Source organism: Stigmatopora argus, chromosome 3 (genome assembly GCF_051989625.1).
Source record: "Stigmatopora argus isolate UIUO_Sarg chromosome 3, RoL_Sarg_1.0, whole genome shotgun sequence".
Taxonomy (NCBI): Eukaryota; Metazoa; Chordata; class Actinopteri; order Syngnathiformes; family Syngnathidae; genus Stigmatopora; species Stigmatopora argus.
Window position 1 is genome coordinate 8,804,868 of NC_135389.1, and position 19,800 is coordinate 8,824,667.

General features: G+C 38.1%; 1 protein-coding gene across 3 annotated transcripts in view; it reads left to right on the forward strand.

Annotated features, from left to right (window-relative positions):
- The window catches only part of ldlrad3 (low density lipoprotein receptor class A domain containing 3), a 39,648-nt gene extending 20,123 nt beyond the window's left edge, over positions 1-19,525 (forward strand). For all 3 annotated transcript variants that reach the window (XM_077597124.1, XM_077597123.1, XM_077597125.1), the window contains 4 exons: positions 1,049-1,174; positions 1,635-1,769; positions 14,118-14,511; positions 17,706-19,525. In XM_077597124.1, coding sequence (XP_077453250.1) covers positions 1,049-1,174; positions 1,635-1,769; positions 14,118-14,511; positions 17,706-17,865 — 815 coding nt within the window. In that variant the 3' untranslated portion in view covers positions 17,866-19,525. The remainder of the gene's footprint in view (positions 1-1,048; positions 1,175-1,634; positions 1,770-14,117; positions 14,512-17,705) is intronic.
- Positions 19,526-19,800: the final 275 nt, after the last annotated feature.

Sequence of the window (19,800 nt, forward strand, 5' to 3'; positions counted from 1 at the left end):
AGGCAGGGACACCTTGAATTGGACGCCAACCAATCGCAGGGCACACTGAGACGAACAACCATTCACACTCACTCTTACCTGGGGACAATTTGGAGTGTTCAAGCAGCCACCATAGAAAACCTACACAGGCACTGGAAGAACAAGAAAAATGCACAGTGGAAGGTCGCTCCAACTCCATACAAACCCTTGATTTAAGACTTGTAAAGCGAATTTACCATCACCACTCTACAATAGAACAAATATTAAAACATATACCTACATATGTATGTATGTCTACACTGAGCTCATGATGAATCGATACATGATTCTAGGTTTGTAAGAAAAAGATGGGATTTTCACTTTGCTGATGATATCTGCCAAACATACATTGTTCCAATGCAGATACACATGTAAATACTATGGATGTCACAATACTTTTTCCAATCTTAGGATCGATTTTTTTGGATTTGTTTTTCTAACACGGATCCGATGCCGAACTGATACCCATATTTTCAGGACAGATGTACAAAAAATTATCAAATTATAATAATATTGAGATTAGTAACCTATTCACTCACGATGCCATGCACGCCTGTCTGCCTTCTGCACTGTATGGGATTTATTGATCAAGTCAAGACCTTAAGTCAGGATTCAATTAAATTTGAGAATTTGCCCACTCACGTCGCTTATGATTATGACAAATTGTAGTATGGTCTACCCCAATGAGGCCGAGGAGCATATAGATGAGCTGCATTTGCACGTTGTGCAAAAAATATTAATGCAGCTTGGAGTAGCCGAGTTTATTGTCTCAGTCACATGTAATCCCGAATTCTCTAAAACACCAAACCGATAAGTTTTTTTTAAATGCCTTAGTGATGCCTTCCTATTACCATAAAACAGAGGTACCTCATTTTTAAATTAATTTGTTGAATCAATAACTGTGTCCATAATTATCACTATCATGCCAATCTTTGATTGATTTTATGTTTTAGTTTTATTTATTTATTTTCAACTTTGCTTTGACATTATGTGATTTTGGTCTTCTTTCTTCCCACCATTCATTTTTTAGCTAAAGTCAAGTCAAAGTGCGCACCCACGTTCTTTGCCTGTGCCAATGGGGTCCACTGCATCATTGGACGCTTTCAGTGTAATGGCTTTAGTGACTGTCCTGATGGAAGCGATGAGGAAAACTGCAGTAAGTCTTTCACAACATGAAGATATAAGTTTCACATGTGTGAATTTAAGTGCAATTATTAAATATACAGGGATGTCTTCCCTGAGGACCAGAACTGAGAGTTCTGGAGAAATGCAGACTCCTACCTAGCAATTATTTATTCTAACAATCTTTCTAATTTCATGTAGGAGGGCGAAATTGAAAATGTTAACATTTATTTCTCGGATGGACCAGGCACCAGGTGGCTCACGGACCGGTGGTTGGGGACCGCTGCATTAATGTATAAATATACATAAAAGTTTGAATAGGTTTTCGGTAATTGGGATTGGCCTTGAGATGTAAGAAGTTATTGTATTGTAAAGATTAAAGAACGATGATAGATGAATAGTATTCTACAAGTGAATTACATTAGCATGCTGTTTAAAGTGTTAGGAAAACTTGCATATAGTGGACAACATCTTATTTTTTCTCTTATTTGCAGCAGGTAACCCATTGGTCTGCTCTGAGGCCCGCTTCAAGTGCCGAAATGGCCGCTGTGTAGACCGCAGCTTTTTGTGTAATGATCAGGACAACTGTCAAGATAACAGTGACGAAGAGCTCTGCCTGAGTACAGCAGGTAAGACAAGTGCATTGATGATAGGTTTATGCCACCCTACATCCAAAGAACCCCTGCTTCACATTTTAGAAGTGCAGCAGCACAAAATTTCTTCCTTCCTGGAAAACTCAGGCTTTAGTTTTCTTGTGTGGATTTCAAAAAATGCCTTTTTGCAGCAAAGGCAACAGCATTCACAATCTTAAAGGCTTCTACTGGTCTGAATAGCTCCAGTCCAAATATGCGACATCTCACAGTTTGATAATGGATCGCGGCAGGAGGGGCATATGTTGTAAAACTTGTGCCAAATCTTATGGGCTGTGTTGTTGTGGCGACCCCTGAGGGAATAAGATGAAAGTCCACCATTCCAATTCCAGCTACTTGTCAAATTTAGTTAACTTTCTATGTGTAGTGTTACAACTGAATTCTTCTATAGGACCTACTGTAAGCAATAGTAAATGATGATGATTCGAGTTGCAGTTCCATTGTAAATTTAAGAAAATGCAGCATCCCAATCACAAAATACAGCATTTGAGAGAGCAGGATTGTGTGCTTTCGCCAGAGATGAGAAATACAAAATACTCCCCATGAACAGGATGGAAAATGCATCAGGTTGTGATGAATAGCAATTCGGAAAGATGAAGGTAAGTAAGGAATCAACCATGCAGAGAAATGTGATTTTTTTTTTAAAATACAAAACTAGAGGATTAAAGTAGCATGCATCTCAAGTCGAACCTTGGGCTAAGCAGTGGAAATCTGATCTGGAAATACAAATGACCTCAAGAATAGTTTTGCAATATTCTCTTCTTTTCCCTTTTTTCATCTGCTCAAACATACAGTCATTGTGGCAAAATGGTTACTTCTAGAGTGGATTGTCGGTCAGAGCTCAAATATAAGCGCTTTCGAGGAGAAAAAAACACTGAAGGGCAAGCAGCCCTAACATAATACATGCTCGTTCTGGTTAGCAAGCAAGATTATATATATATATATATATATACACATATATATATATATATATATATATATATATATATATATATATATATATATATATATATATATATATATATATATACACACATATATATATATATATATATATATATATATATATATACACATATATATATATATATATATATATATATATATATATATATATATATATATATATATATATATATATTATTATTATTTTTTTTTTTTTTTTTTTTTTTTTTTTTGAGTTTATATAAAAGTCAAAGTAAAAGAAAAAAAATCTTATTGTTTATCCCGTTCATGGTTTTCAATAACATTCACTGACAACATTTTTTATATATTTTTTTCTTTTGTGTTTCATTGACAAAAAGTAAAAAGGTCAATAGCAAAAACTCATTGTTTAAAAAGTAAAGACTATTGACAAATTTTACCATTATATTCTCATTAACAATTTTTTTTTCAATTCTTTTCAAACTCTTGTATGTATATTTCCATACATTTGGACCCCTTTATGGTAATTTATTACGTATAGTACTTGTTTAAATTATTATATAAATAAGTAAAAGTTATAATTCATTATATAATATATTACTTGAAATAGTCAATGTTTGCATTATTTTCAATTTGTTAAATTATGTTTTTAAGTTATGTTCTAATAATAATAATAATAATCGGACATAGGCCCTGTCGTCATCATCAACAACAAAAGACTATTTGTATAGTTAAATTTGAGGTATTGGAGGTCAGTAGAGTTTTTGTCTACAGTTTTTTTTTTATTCATTTTTTAATGTCTTGTGACAATTATGTTACAGTAAGTGGACTGCATTAGCCTAATGCATGCGCAGGACGTGTTGTGTTTTATAGGTATAACTGTGCCAAAAGCCGATTTCTTCTTGCCACTTTCCACTCTTTATTAGGCTTTTCAAATGAACTAATCCAGAATAAAATCGTATTTGGAGTCAGCATTATTCCCACATGTAGCTTCTTGAAGGGAAATTGACCTTAGTAATAGGCAACATTTAGTAGCAAACAGAAGCCTAAGTGATCCATTACATGTCAGTCGTCTTTTGTCCAGCTGTAATGGGCAAGGTTATTTTCTGCTCCATGACAATTCTGTAAGAGAGCATTCGCCCGTAAAACGAGATTGCTGAAGTTGTTGTCAACAGACCATAGCGATTGTAAATGTGAGATATAATTCAGACCTGCTTGTGGCGGTTTCATGTTCATGAAGATGTTGTTTATGTATTCATCAGGGACATACTAAAACAAAAGGGGTCTCACCTTAAAAACTTGACAAAGAACTTTGTCCCAGAGGAAAACAAGTTTCATACCAGAGACAAGAGATTGAGGTTTGAAAGAGCCAGAGAATGGTGCACATTGAAAGAGAGGTGATGGAGATGAAAGATTAAGTGAAACTTCAGTGTGCACAAAGAAAAGGAATATGTGGTATTTAGTTAAACTACTAACAACATTTTTTATATGAAGCAAAAGGCATGTACTATTCATAATTTTAAGATACATTGAGTTTATATTAAGAGCTCTTTTCTCAATAGCCACAGTTGATGGTACTATATTCCTCCTATTTACTTAACATGTTTTTATCCCACCTCTGACACTTTGTTATTGTTTTTATTTTTGGAGGGGGTCCTAGTGGGTTTCGGAAGCGTATGTATTCCATTCTCAAACAGAGCATACCGACTGTTTCAATAACTGAGGGGGTCCCTTAAAATAGGTGTCCATTTGTGTGGCTCTTAATGAAATTTGTTTTCTTGCCTATTTTTTTCGGTATTTTAATTAACGCCACTATGTTTTTTAGTGCATTGTGAGATCCAGGAAATATGCATGCTAAAAGTCATTGCGGTATTGTTACCCTGCTAAAATGAAAAACCGACTGACTTTAATAGAGGTAGGGGCGGTCAAGAAAGCACTAACAACACTGAGCTTCAAGTCTTGATGACAACAGCTGGCGTTTTAAACCTCATCTAAAAATAAATAAATAAATAAAAATCAGACCAAGAGTTTCTGCCTATATCTAGAGATTCAGCACTAATCAATTTGAGTTTACAGCACCTTGAAGTGTTTTCCCGTTGTCATTATCAAATCAATTAACAAGATGTTTACCACATCAATTGTGTGTTATTCTTACATTCCTAGTTACACATGCATATACCATTGGATGTATGACATTTCCTTTGTACAGCTTTTCTTTTCCCCAACTTTGATTGATTTACTTTCATAAAACCATCATTTTGGAATTCTGCTTATTTACTATGGTTGCAAAATGCTACATTCATCCATTTTCCTCATCTTTTTGGTGCAATGTAGTGCTGCATCCCATACTATATATGCCTCTTTTCTACACTGTGTCATCCTACCAACTGTTTAGTTGCTGCAAGCAGCAGTACATTTCGATCTCTGGATCACGATACCACTGCTTCACATGTGCTAAAACCCTAATAGTTTCTATATCTTCTTTATTGGCCATTTAAATTACATGTGAGCTTTTTACTCAGTTGCTGCCCGCATCTGACACGTCTGAGCTTAATATCCATTGTCAAGCTATCTTCCACTAACCTTTGAGCCCACAAGAAGAGTTACCATGGTGACTGTTCCACATTAGACATGATAGAATGAGCCAGTGGTCTTGCCTCAATGATCCCTAGCAACCTTTCTCATTCATCCGTTCAAACACAGCTCCTCAAATAAAAGGGGTTTTGATGGCTGCCCTAAAAATATAAAAATAACAAGGAAACCCTTATTGCTAGAATTTGAAGCAGTGAACATCATGAGTGCTAAATAAATATAGTACAGTACTCCTCACAGTTGATATTAACAGCCCTAAGCTTTTCGGAAATATTTATTCCTTGCCAGTTTCTTAAAGATGAGGAAATGTCATAGTTAAGCATAATAGATTTTTAGGATTCTTTATTTTACCTTTGATGTTGTTGGCTGGTGGAGCGGTTATAATAATTGAATTGAATTTTTATTGTCATTTATTGTCAGTTTATTGAGATTTAAATATAAACATGTCAAAACCTAAAGCTTCAGTATAATTAATCGTTTTGTGGGTAAAAATTCAGAAGGTTGCGTGTGCATTTATTTAGATTGACCACAGGCAGCACGATGGTGGTTTGCACGTCCGCCTCACAGTTCTGAGATGGTTGGTTCAATCATTGGTGGATTCCAACCTTCCTGTCTAGAGTTTCCATCTTTTTTCCAGGCCTTCATGGGTTTTCTCCGGGTACTCTGGTTTCCCTCCACATCTGAAAAAACTGCATTGTAGACTGGTTGAGCACATCTAAATTCCTGTGAGAATAAGCGTCATAAAGATGAACAAATGTAATAATATTAATTGCGATAACCATATTTTAAGTGTCTGTGTGAAGCCGTTTTGATGCTAACTAGTCTGTGAAGCTCATATAGGAATATACATTTATTGTTCCCGAATAATCACACTTGAAAATGAACAAGATGGTCTGTAACATACTTGAACAGAGCATTATCCCCTTCTTTCAGATACTAGGCCCGAGCGAAGTAACATAGGCCAACACACTTCGAAGACAACCACTGTCTTGCTAAAGAATTGGAGAGCAAAACTGACGAGTCGCTTCTGTGGGTGCGTGCCAGTTTCTAATCGCAATTCGTCCAGCAGTGTTTCCTTTGTATTCCATACATTACACTTTAAGATTGCATTTGTAATTTTTCATCCAGAATAAAAAAAAACGTCCGTAATTGGATACAGTGTCTACAAATTGCTTCTCAAGGGCAGCTGTGGATCCTAGTTTGTGTTCTATCTAACCAGCACAAATCGTTTAACCAATGACATGTCCACTAAAACAAACCGGACCTGTCTGCCATCAACTGATTACACTTGTAAAACACCGGAAAGTTGTCGTCTTGTTTAATTGGAATGAAATCCTGGAATCGTTTGGAGACCACTGGATTATATATTTAAGCGGCTCTACTGCATTGACTGTACATATACAGTAATACTATGTTTATCCAATTCCAATTGTTTTTTGCTTTCTGTTAAGGTGTGCGCTTTCACTTCATTTTGTGTCTATCTCCCCTCTACTCCTATCCCTTCCTGACACCAAATTCATCTATAAATTCTAGCTTATCTCTCCCCTTCTGTCCTCTGGCCTACCATAGTCGACTTTGACTGAGTGTTATGGTGGTTCCGATTGTAGCACGCAATGGAGCGAGCAAGTTATTACAGGACAGGCAAATAGAGGTCCCATGAAGCATGACAACCTCCTTTCGCGCACATTTAAGCGTAAACCAGCAGTCAAGACACAAGATATACTTAGAGCTTTTTACTACATTTACACACTGTGAGTTTAATCTATCTTTCTGTATGCACGGTAATTAAAACGCAAGAGTAGCACAGACATGTTATGAAAAGCATTTGACCTAAATTTTAATGAGAGGCCAAGAGTGTTAGTGTGTTGTACAGGGCCTGACTGGGAGTCTTTTTCAGGGCAGGGGTCAGACATTTATTCAGGTCAACCCTAAATTTGCCCCACGCATGCACACAAACTATTAGACATTTTCAGACCAGGGGTCTGCTGTGGAGGTGGGAACACCTTGAATCGATTGCCAGCCAATCGCAGGGCACAAACAATTTAGAATCGTTATTTAAATGTATGTGCAAAAATGCCACACCATGTAACAGCTTCATGGTTGCAATACGCTATTATCTACACCACCTGTGTCAAAGTGGCGGCCCGGGGGCCAAATCTGGCCCGCCGCATCATTTTGTGTGGCCCGGGAAAGTAAATCATGAGTGCCGACTTTCTGTTTTAGGATCAAATTAAAATGAAGAGTATAGATGTAATTACATTTCCTGATTTTCCCCCTTTTAAATCAATAATTGTAATTTTTTAATCCATTTTTCTGTGTTTTTAGTTTACAAATCATTTTGTAAAATCTAAAAATATATAGAAAAAAGCTAAAATAAACATTGTTTTAGATCTATAAAAAACTGAATATTCAGGGCTTTTAATCCGTTTAAAAAAAAAATCTAAATATTATATCTAAAATGGTCTGGCCCACGTGAAATCAAGTTGACGTTAAAGCGGCCCGCGAACCAACTCGAGTCTGACACCCCTGATCTACACTGTCCAGGTTCAGCTTTCACAAATATGATCTGTTATCCAGATTATTAAGAGGATTTACATATAAAACAAGTATACTAATGCACACAAACATTGTCATAATATGGCAAAAGGCAACAGATCTAGTTGAGAATCCGTATGCAGTGATTTTATTGCAGTGCTCATAACCATCTTTTTCGATAAAATATATTCTACAGTAAGGACAGAGTTAGTGTACCTACAGTATAAAGGAAAACACAATTTTCATGAAATTGTGATGGCTAGGAATACTAGGCAAGTGTTTCCATTATTTGTATTTATTGAGCAAACTTTTCAGACTCAAATATCGACAACAGCAAATGTAAACAATGTGAGGAGTCAAACACTTTACGCAATTACTTCATTTCCAGCATACTTATTGATAAAGTAAAATAAAAACACTGTATTGTCATGCTTTTTTTAATAATCAAGACTGATTTACCTACATTCTCTAACATAACATCTTTTATACAGACTGAGGTAATTATGCCACACCACAGATGTAATTGTGATTTGTTGTAGTCCATGAAGATATGATATGTAAAGGATGTTCCAATTTTGAATATCTGTGTAGCTCTTGGGCATACTATATTATGAAGGAAATGTATTTGCTAGGCTATATGGGATGGCAATAATGGCAAGTGCACAAATGAACTATTTAGAATTGTCTGAAGGCAGATAATGTGGGCTTCTCCCATTTTTATAATGGCCCTGTCCATCTATGAAAAAAGCAAATGAAATGTCTGCCCCCTAGTGGATTCATCATCTTTTCTCATCTTCTCTTTGCATCTCTCGCTCTCTTTTTTCTTTTCATCTCATACAGGACATAATATTCTGAGCCTGCCTAGTCTGTCTTTATCCTTGCATCTTTTTATAGCACACTCAAGGGGACGTAATTGGAGCAGGAAGCACCCCACCTGTAATTAGCATCACACAAAGTGACTATGCAATGCGGGGAAGTGTAGCTGTGACCAACCTCTATCAGCCGTTGACAGACTCGGATTAGCAAAGCCTGGAAAACTGGAGCTGAGGGATGATAACTAATTTCCCCCTTCACATTTGAGTCTTTTTAAAGAAAGTGCTTTATGAATGTAAAATAGGTCTTCGGCGTACTGAAAGAGGCTCACAGCAGGAATGCCATGTGTATCACTTCCCTGAGGAATATTTGTGAAGTGAGTTCAAAGCATTGATATCTCCATCTCCACTTTTCTGTCGTGGTTTAAATGTGGTAATTAAGTTATATGGAGTTCATTGTTAGTCAGTTTTATATCTATTCAGTCTTTTTCTGAGTCTTCTTCGGCTTCAAGACTGCGTTTTTCCAGTTTTCGGCTTGTATATATCGACAAGGTACCAATACCAATAAACAAACATAAGATTCAACTTTGGCAGCTCGTTGCCTGCTGTTTTATTTTAAATTTGAACTCCCACTATCACATTTTTACACACTCATTAAATGATAGCATCAAAGAATATTACAAGGCAAGTTACCAAGACTCACACAGAACCATAAATATTGAAATTGTTCAATAAAAATAATTTTTCTAACAGTTTGGGCTCCATGAGCATCTGCTCTCGGGCAGCTAGTAAATGGTAAATATTTTACATTTAGGGCTCTCGACTACACGCGAGCTGCCTCGTGGTGTAGCGGTTCACTCACCTGACTGGTTTTGGGCAGGCGCAGGCTCGATTCCCGCTGGTGGCGATATGATTGTGAGTGCAAGTGGACATTTGTCTCTGTGTGCCCTATGGCTGACTGGTGACCAGTCTAGGGTGTAGTCTGCCTTTCACCCAAAGTCAGCTAGGTTAGGCTCCAGCAACCCTTTCGAGGATGTGCGGAATGGAAAAGGAATGACTCTGCACCCAAGCATAGCGATTGATGCTGACTTTCCAGTACATAGCTTCCAGTAGCGACTCAAGGTTTCCTGCCCAACAGCAAAATGGGATTAAACTGTGTTTTGTGCTTTTGGTTTATTTTACGGGCGTCGCGGCGGATGATGGTTAGCGCGTTGGCCAGCTCTGGGGAACCGGGTTCAAATCCAGGTCAGTCTACCTGTGTGGAGTTTGCATGTTCGCCCGGGGCCTGTGTGGGTTTTCTCTGGTTTCCTCCCACATTTCAAAGACATGCATGGAAGGCTGATTGGATTCCCTAAATTGCCCTTACGTATGAGTGTGAGCGTGAATGGTTGTCCGTCTCCTCGTTCCCTGCGAACGGCTGGCCACCGGTTCAGGGTATCCCCCGCCTCTGGTCCGAAGTCAGCTGGGATAGACTTGAGCATGCCCCGTGACCCTAGTGAGGATGAAGTGGTTCAGAAAATGAGAGATGAGAGAGTTGTGTCTCACTGATGTCTATCTATTGAATTCAGTTAAGGACCCCTGAAGTGATATTGGCCAAAAGGCAGGACATGTTAATGTTCTGTTGACATTTTTGGCACCGCTCTTTTGCTGAATCATTACACAGTGATACAAGTCTTCAAGTCAATAAACTCATTTAAGCTAATTAGACCTCACTTGACAAAACTTGTCAGTCTCAGTTGAAATTGAGTTTTCCAATATCCTACAGGATGTATTAACACAGACCCTGGGGACACCAGCAATAGATTGTAAACTTTAATAGAATGGTGAAATAATCTAGTGAAGTGTATTAGAAAGGAAAAATGTGCACTGTACATGTTGCTGAAAAATGTGCTTTCATCTGTCTTACATCAGGTCCAAAGCCTGGATGGTACGTGCCCATGATACCTATGAGACTAGAAAAATGCTGCAACGATAGACTAAATGCCAAGGTAGCTGTAGGATATGAGTACGCAACCAGCAATGAAGAATGATAAAGTACATTACATTCACAGTTTTATAGACTAGATAGGCTGTAGTTGGGATCATCTAACCTAAATGCATTCAAAGATTTCTGAATGTCATCTCAATTACTGAATTGTAAATTACCGACTGTAATGAAATGGAGTGGGAAAATAGGATGAATGGGGGGAGGCAAATCAGGAAGGTAAAACCTGCACATTGGTTGTTGTTTTTTACTACATATTGGACCTTATGGGCTTTCTTCCTTGATTCCTTAAACAGCATCAACATAAGTGCAAAACAGCACTATGGAGTTGAGTTGTATATGATAATATAAGGCTTGAGCTATCCATCTTTAAGCACAATCTGAAAGGCTCGTTTAAGTGTGCCTCATGAATATTGTATGTTGAAAAAAGACTCAGACGAGTTGTGTGATTGGTTCCTGACGCAAGATTAACCATTGAGAACCAATGAAGTCTCCCCATTCTGAACAACTAACAAGACCACCAATAAGAGTCATTAAGCCCTAACAATGAATGCCCCTGAAGCACTAAACCTCTGTGAAAGCTTTCTTTAGTGAGAGAAGGAAGATGATGACCTTGAGCAAAAAGTTGAAACTTTTGGAGACCATTAGAGAGCAGAATTTATACTTTTGTGGCACGCCACTATGGTGTGAATGATTCATTAATTACAAATGCAAATTTCAGTGTATGGTAACACCGAGTTTGCATGAGCCACAGACATTTAAAAAAGAAATACATGATGGACCTGATGCTTTTGCTGCTGTGTCACACAAAGAGAGTAACAATTGATTTTATTGTTGATCTAACGGTTCATTTACCATATAGAAAAGATGTTTGAACCTATTATCTAGTTATCAGATTAGCTGACAATTCCTGGTAGTCGGGATGCCCTTCGGCACTTGTAGCCCCTTTCTGCTCTCACAGTCTCAGTCAGATAAATCATTAGCTTTGTGGAGTACTAAAGTGGTAAGAACACAGACATGTTTTGTGTGGGCTCCTCCACATTTTGCAAATTGATTAAGATGTTAAAATCAATGTGTGCCAAGCCCTGAATATATTGCTCTATCAAATGCACTTATCATTGTTTGACATACAAGGTCTTTTTCCCCCGCACAAAAGAGAAAAGGAAGTTGCTTCAGTCACATTCTTTTATACATTTTCTTTTTTATCCCTTGTGAAATTTGCAACCGCCTTTCAAGCCTGTGCAACTAATGTGACGCGCAAGCATGAAGGGGTTTCCTTTGTATGTGTATATAGTTCTGCACTCCCAAAGGACTATAGTGACATCTGATAGACAGACTTGGTTAGCTGCGGGGGTGTCACATTTGTGCTTATTCCCAAACCAGGTAATTATGTAGAATGTTCTTCGCTTAGAGCAGAACACATTCACCAATTTTAAATCACTAGGGTGGCGGGGGGTCTTATTTTATTGGCTGGTGCCTAGTTCAGGAAGCTGGTGGGTGTTGCATGTAAATTAGATTTTATTTAATTAAGGCCCTGACTACACACTGGTACATGAATAGGCTGTATGCCTCACTGCACGTTGTTGAAAATTCCACAGTTTGCGTGCTCAGGCACGTACATTACAAAAGCCTCCCAGGACCCTCAAGGTCAGGTCGACAGAGAAAACATGCAACAAAGGGCCTTAAAGAATTGCAAAAAACATGCTACAAAGGCCTTTTCCATTAGCAGCTTCCCCCTTGCAACTCATTTCTCTAAATGTAAAACAGATACACATTAATATAACTTTTTTTTAGTTTAGTTTGCAGTAGGCGGCCAGGTGACCGAATGGTTATCGCATCGACCACACAGTTCTGAGATCGAGGGTTTTGATCCCAGGTCCAAAGCGTCCTGTGGGGAGTTTGCATGTTCTACCTGGGCTTGCGTGGGTTTTCTCTGGGTACTCCTTCCTCATTCACAAAACGTGCAGGGTAGGCTGGTTGAACCCTTTAAATTGCCCCTATGCATGTGTATGTGCACAAATGGTTGTCTGTCTTCTTGTGCCCTGCAATTGGCTGACCACCAATTCAGGGTGTCCACCGCCTGTTGGCCGTAGTTGGCTGGGATAACCTGTGGGGATAACCGGTTCAGAAAATGAATGAATGAGTGTTAGTTTGTCTGCTTGTTTGAACACAAAAGCTTCTTATATTAGGAAAAGCAAGTATATGTTGCACGTGATAGCCCATTTAAAATACTTGCTGTAGAAGCAAGCAGCTTTCACAATACAGATTTCACGCTCTGCTTGAATTCGCAGAGGTGCGTTAAATTCATAAATTGGCAGGGATGTATGTGAAAGATGATACCCCTGAAGAGTTAAAGACCAAATTCTTCAAAACACTACAAAGGGTTTCTTTCCTCCTACCTTCAAGGCCCCCAGATGGAGGCCTGATCTCACTATAGCAACCTGGTGGTATCTTGTTCTGGTCATTTCCAGTAAAGTTCTCTTGGCAGTATCTACAAACAGTTTGCAAGGTTGCCAGGCAACACTGGCCATACAAAGTCATACTTGGAACTGAAACAAAGTGTATTCAGCCACTGAAGCATTACTTTTGAACAGGAACAGAAAACGTATTTCATTGGGTGTTTTGAACTTTTTATGAGGGACCTAGAGGTGTGTTGTTTATAGCTTGAGCCTGAGGCACTTGTATAATTTGAAATAAAACAGCTTTATAAAATACTCCCTTCTCATTAGAACTCCTTGCCTTCAGTGCCTTAATAAATAAAACCAAATCCCTCTCTACTTCATTCTCCAATTGCACAGCACTATCTCCCTGTAAAAAACTGAAACACAATTCACAATGCTTCACCCTCATTCTAATACTAGTTTGATCGCTCACAGATATTCCCTCTATTCCAATTAAAGAATAAAAAGTACTCTATGACATTTTAGCCGTCATCTCTTTTGTATTATTTAGCTGCACAGTCTTTTATGTCAATGGGATTTTTTCTAAACTTCTGTATTTTATGGTTATCCTGTTCTGGATATTAATTTGTAACCCTATAACCCTAATTTTTGATCCCCTTTTACCTTCTCTTATCTGTAGTGCCAAAAGCCTGGATCATTTGAGGTTGGTAGAATAGCTTTGCTTTTTTCCTTTATCCAGTAATAATGAATGTGGGTCTAAAATTGTGACCCAAGTCACCCAAGGTCTGCAACCATAGGTTTCAGAAAGTCTTTTTTATACCTGTTTAAAATGCTTTCATCCTTTCATGCTTTCATACCTTCTCTTTAGGATCATCTTGAGTACATTTTCAAAGATAGACTGTAAAGTGCTTTCGCTCAACTGCACCCCAGTGTCTCCTTTACATCCATTTCCCAAATCAAGCCCTAAATAATTTCTGCCGTCATCCTCCGTTGAGTGACGGATCCCATTCCAATTCATGGCTTCCTACCGCCGTTCTTTTTATCCATCCTCACATTAACTTATGTCTTTCAATTGCAGAAGCACCTGGACAAGACTTTGTGACTTTGAACTACCGTCTGCGTTATTACCCCAGCATCACCTACGCTGTCATCGGCAGTGCTGTCATCTTTGTGTTAGTTGTAGCCTTACTGGCCTTGGTGCTTCATCACCAGAGGAAAAGGAGTGTTCTGCTTCCTTCTGGTGTAAGAGGAGCCTCTCACCACCATCAACCGTTGCTCCTGTCCCGCTTGGTCATCTTGGATCGTGGCCACATGCATCCTGGTGATCCGAGTCTCTCCCAAGGGTCCCCCACTGCAGCCAACCAGTATACCTCATCTCCTGAGGTTCTGCAAATCCTGTCTGATACCCTTTGTCCTACCACACAGTCACTGGAGACGCCTCCATCTTACTCTCAGGCCGTTATGGATGTCAGGTAAATAAGAAAATATATATTTGTTTATGTCATGGTTCCAATTCTACTGGCCTGTTCTACGCTCATGGCCATTTAATCTCTAACACCAAAGGTTTATTTCGAGAAATTGATGAGCTGAGGCCATCTTTTTAACATTTGAGACATCATATGAGCGGCATGGTGGCGCGAGTGGTTAGAATCCAGGTCATGTCCACCTGTGTGGAGTTTGCATGTCCGCCCCGGGCTTGCGTGGGTTACGTCCGGGTACTCCGGTTTCCTCCCACATTCCAAAAACATGCATGGTAGGCTGATTGGACACTCTAAATTGCCCCTAGGGATGGGTCTCAGTGTGCATGGTTGTCCGTCTCCTTGTGCCCTGCGATCGACTGGCCACCGGTTCAGAGTGTCCCCCGTCCCTGGCCCGGAGACAGCTGGGATTGGCTCCAGCACCCCCGCGACCCTAATGAGGATAAAGCAGTTCAGAAAATGAGATGAGATGAGACTTCATATGACACAAATCAGAAAACCCTGTGGTTTAGTATACATTTGATGAACCCCTACTATTCAAAAATTCATCTCATAAGTATTCCTTCATTCATCTTCCATACCGCTTATCCACACAAAGATTGCAGGGGATGCTGTAGATGCCAGCCAACCATGGGCAGCAGGCGGGGGACACCCTTAATTGATTACCAGCCAAATGCAGGGCCTAATGAAGCGGACAACCACTCATGCTTACAAAAGTCAGGCGGAAGAACCACTGCACCATCGGGTGGCTCATATATGATATGGTAATTCAGGCTTCAAGCAAACAGTCAAAGCACCTCTAGGTTAGCCAGCTCTGGCACTTCAGTTGCTTAGGGCAAACAGTGTGCTGGTGTAGCCCACCATTCTATCTGAACAAGAATACTGAACAGATGTCTATAAAATTCTGCAATCCCATCAAAACTACCATGGAGACCTATAAAAGCTACCTCATCTTCATAAAGAATCACCAACACTAGCTTTCGTTCACCATTTCCCTAAAGCCCATCGAGAAGGTTATGTCAAAATGCAATGTACTGTGCCTCCCAAAGAAAAAAATTGAACTAGGAGAATTTTATTCCTTTGTTTAGCTCTTGAGTCATTATTCATAATTCTCATTCTTCATAATTCAATCATAATTTAGTTTTGTGTTAAAGTTGAGATATGTTTTTGACATGCATTTACCACAATGTATGTGCTTAGCAGCAAGCAATTCGTTTTGCAGAGATACAATAATTGGAAGACATTTGTAAAACTTTGAAGTGACTAAGTGTTTTTTGTGGCCTGGAGGCAGTATAAAGGCCAATTCATTTACGTATAGTACTTCATACTCACTTTTTCACTCCCTGGAAGAATCCGTTAATCATATTGCATTAGGGTGTAGAATTCATAATAACTCAAGGGAATACAGAGGTATGAACTTCAGGATCTTGAAACCCCCAAGATTTAGTGTTAGAAAAATTGAGTATTATATTATGCTATTGAATAAATGTTCAATAATGGACTTGGTATCACACTCTGATTATCTGAAATCACATGCAAAGTTTTCATATATACTTGTAAATTGTCAATCTGGGTCAGCGGGCTACACAATCACAGGTAAAACCGCTGATTTAGCAGGTGCCCAGAATAAAGTCTTAACAGGGAGAGTAAGCCACAAAAATTCTATGCTCAGATCGCAGATCCTAATTCACACATCTGTTTTTTGGTGATATCGGTTCTTTTGTGTGAGAATTTAGACTACCGTTTTTTGTAGCATTTCAAAAAGTGTTATACATATTTTGAAGAACATTAATAAGACACACATCATAACATTATGCTGATCAAAGTGACCTGCATGCACAGATGTGATTACTCGGTACTTCACAGCAGCCCCACCATTCCACCCGTTGCTAAGCAATACAAATGGAGGTCATTAACAGTCTGAATTCCCATTTGGGGCGCTTGACAATTCAAGTCCACAACCAAATTCCAAAAAAATGTGGCATATCGAATTTAAATCTACATATGAAAGCAGCATAGATTGGATTAGAAAATATCTGCTTTGGGCTTCTCGGCCCTGTCAGACTGGATCAAGTAAAAAAATCGGAAATAGGTCACGTCCTCCTGTAAATATAGCTAAAGTGTTTGATAAAAAACATGCCCGAGGGGAAAGGGACTAGCATGTCAACCTCGCAGTTCTGGGGTCAAGGTTTTGATCCCCGGTCGGTCCTCACTGTGTGGAGTTTGCATGTCACGGGCTTGTGTGGGTTTTCTCGGTGTACTCTAGTTTCCTTTCACATCCCAAAAACATGCATGGTAGGTTGTTTGAACACTCTAAATTGACCCTAGGTATGTATGAGTGTGAGCGTGTATGCTTGTCCGTCCGTAGATTCACATCTGTTTCAAGGATAGTATTTAATGCAAACGGAGATCCAACCAAGTATTAACATTCCACATTTGTTCGTATGTGATAATTACATTTTTTTAGACACTGAACCTTTTATTATTTCTAAAACGTTCATTCATTTTCCGTACTTCTTAGCCTCACAAATGTCGTGGGGGGTGATGGAGCAGTTCCCAGCCATATGTGGGTCGCAGGGGGGAGAAATACAATAAAAGATAGTTTAAAATATTTCACTCTTATTAAACCAATATAAAATAATAGTTGTGCAGTAGTTACCATTTTCTCTTGCCCATTGTGACAGATGGGAGCTGGCTGAGGGCATAGTATCCCAAAGCGAGGTTTCCAGGGGTGTTGGTATGCCGAGAAGATTGCAGTTTTTGATATATTTTGGTAGGTATTAAGGGGCACGATCAGTGATGATTGGTCACATGTAAATCGCCCGGTAACGATCAGTGATCATAGTAGCGCTAGCAATAAGAATAATTTTCTCTCGTCTATAACGAGCAGTCAAATGTTGTTCACACTTTTTCTCCCTCAGTTTTCCTAAGGATTACTTTCGACTGACCGCCTCAATATGGGCTTTGTGGAGCTGGTGACAGTGAAGTGAAATTTGGTATTAGGTCTCCTAACATTGTAATGAGAATTATCGTGGGTTAATCCATAATTTTTTTGTTATTATAGTTTTCATTTATGAATCTGGTCAAAAAGTTATTTTGTTCATTTTACACTGTTGGCGAACATATCTAAACATTAAAGAGCTTTTTTTTTACTTGTGGTTATGTAATGTGTATTTGTTTTCCTCCAGTCGGCCTCCATGGTTTGATCTCCCGCCTCCTCCTTACCCGCCGGATGAGGAAGAAACTTTGGAGGGCAATTTACCTCATTACGAGAGCCCTGCTGCATTGCCCACCCTCAGAACTATGTCCTCAAACACTCACTCTAGTTCAAATTATAGACATTTTTAACTCTTCTTTTACTGATGTAATGTTAGATACTACCGGAGCGCAGAATGCAGCACATTCCACATTACAGAGCTGCAGAAGCACATTATTAGACTGAACAACTCTGTTGAATATTTGCCTCGTTCTGAATCCAAATTTGGTATTGTAGCTCCCCCAAGTGGACGTTTATGCAAATCTACGAGTCCTTTTATTTCAATGAGTCATTAGTTCATTTCAGCTGGATTGATTCCACATTTATAGCTATTTTGTTTATCCAGTATCAACAAGTGATCTCGTAAGAGTGTATTAAAAGTGCCAAGATGATGATATTTTCACTGTGTGTAAACAGTAATAGTGAAAAATGCTTAACTATTCGAGTTCAATACCTATCGATGTCGAGTTTGTAGTATTTGTCCTCACTAGTAAGAGTAAAACTATTACAACAAGTACTAGTACATGTAAGTAGTGTATGTATTTGTTTATTTTCAACATTGAGACTTTATTAGAAGTATCTAACATTCTGAAACATTTGTTTCCTCTGTGACTTTTTAGTACTTTGTATTGTTGCCTTATTTTTTTTAGTTACCACATTCTAAAAATTCAACATTAAGCTTTGGAAATGTGCTTGTAAGATACAAAAGCAGCCAACTCTTAGGTTTATGTTTTTTATTATTGTGCAAAAAAAGTATTATTGCATGTATACTCATTGAAAATTAATCAAGAGTACTAAAATAACAATAGGCGATGTTCCAACTGCATTATTTTAGTAGAATTAATGTTGTTTTTTTTGTTTGTTTTTTGAGGAGGACTGGGGATATTAAAAAAAAGTTTTTCTGCAGCATCTTTTAAATGCAGATAATACATGAATTGGATCAATAAATTAAAACACGTTATCTATTTCTCTCCATGCCCTTAACTAAATACCTTCTTAACACTAACAAAAACACTTGTGGTCTATATTGGACAAATCGCACTTACTGTACAAAGGATTTTACGTGATGCCTCATATACCAGATAAGCTACACGTTACATTGTTGGCCTACACAATTTTTCAAGATTGTCAAGTTTTATATCATGGCAACAAATGTTCATATATTGACTGCATCTGAAATCATTTTGGAAGAACTACAGCTTGTTAAGAAGCGATAAGACGAAACAGACCACTGAAATATATTGGCATCCACAATATATGTTTCAGTGGTTTATACAGCCTCAATCTTTTTTATGTTATCGCTTTCCTAATATTACTAATTAACATTGTGTAAATTGCACAAATTGTCTCTATGTTAATGCTGTTGATGAACTATTTTGAAAACAAAAGGCAATTTTGACTGAAACTACACAGAGTAACATCCATGTCTAATTTTAAATGTTTTTATTTTCATTTTGCTGCGACCCTTGTGAGGATAAGCAGAATGGAGAATCAATTTTGGCTGACTGTGAATGTCATTTGCACTTCAGAACTGAGGGGGGGGGGGGGGTGCTCTGGTACAAATAACAACATACATTACAGTGTTACTTTACATTGTTATAATGTAAATCATTAGTATGATTAATTTGTCAGAAATGGTAGTACTTTGTTTCAATGATGTGATTAACCGAAGGATATTTTTTTAACATGCATACATTTGCTGTGTTTTTGTAATCTTGAACCCTGTAAATAAAAAAAGTTTGTAATTCGAAACACGTTTTATTTACAAAAACTAAAACCAAACAAAATAATGAATTTGAAAATATTTACATACCAAAAGGACACGCATGTGACACAAATATGTAAGTCAACTTAGACTGTGATGCAACTGATATAAAGTAAATTTTAGTGTTATTATAATTATATATACTATTTGCTTAACGTTTTAATGCATTTTTGGGGTGGAGGGTAGTTTTTAATCCATGCTATTTACATTTATACTGTGTTCCCCTGTGTTGGTTCCATATTCAACCAACAGATGTCACGAT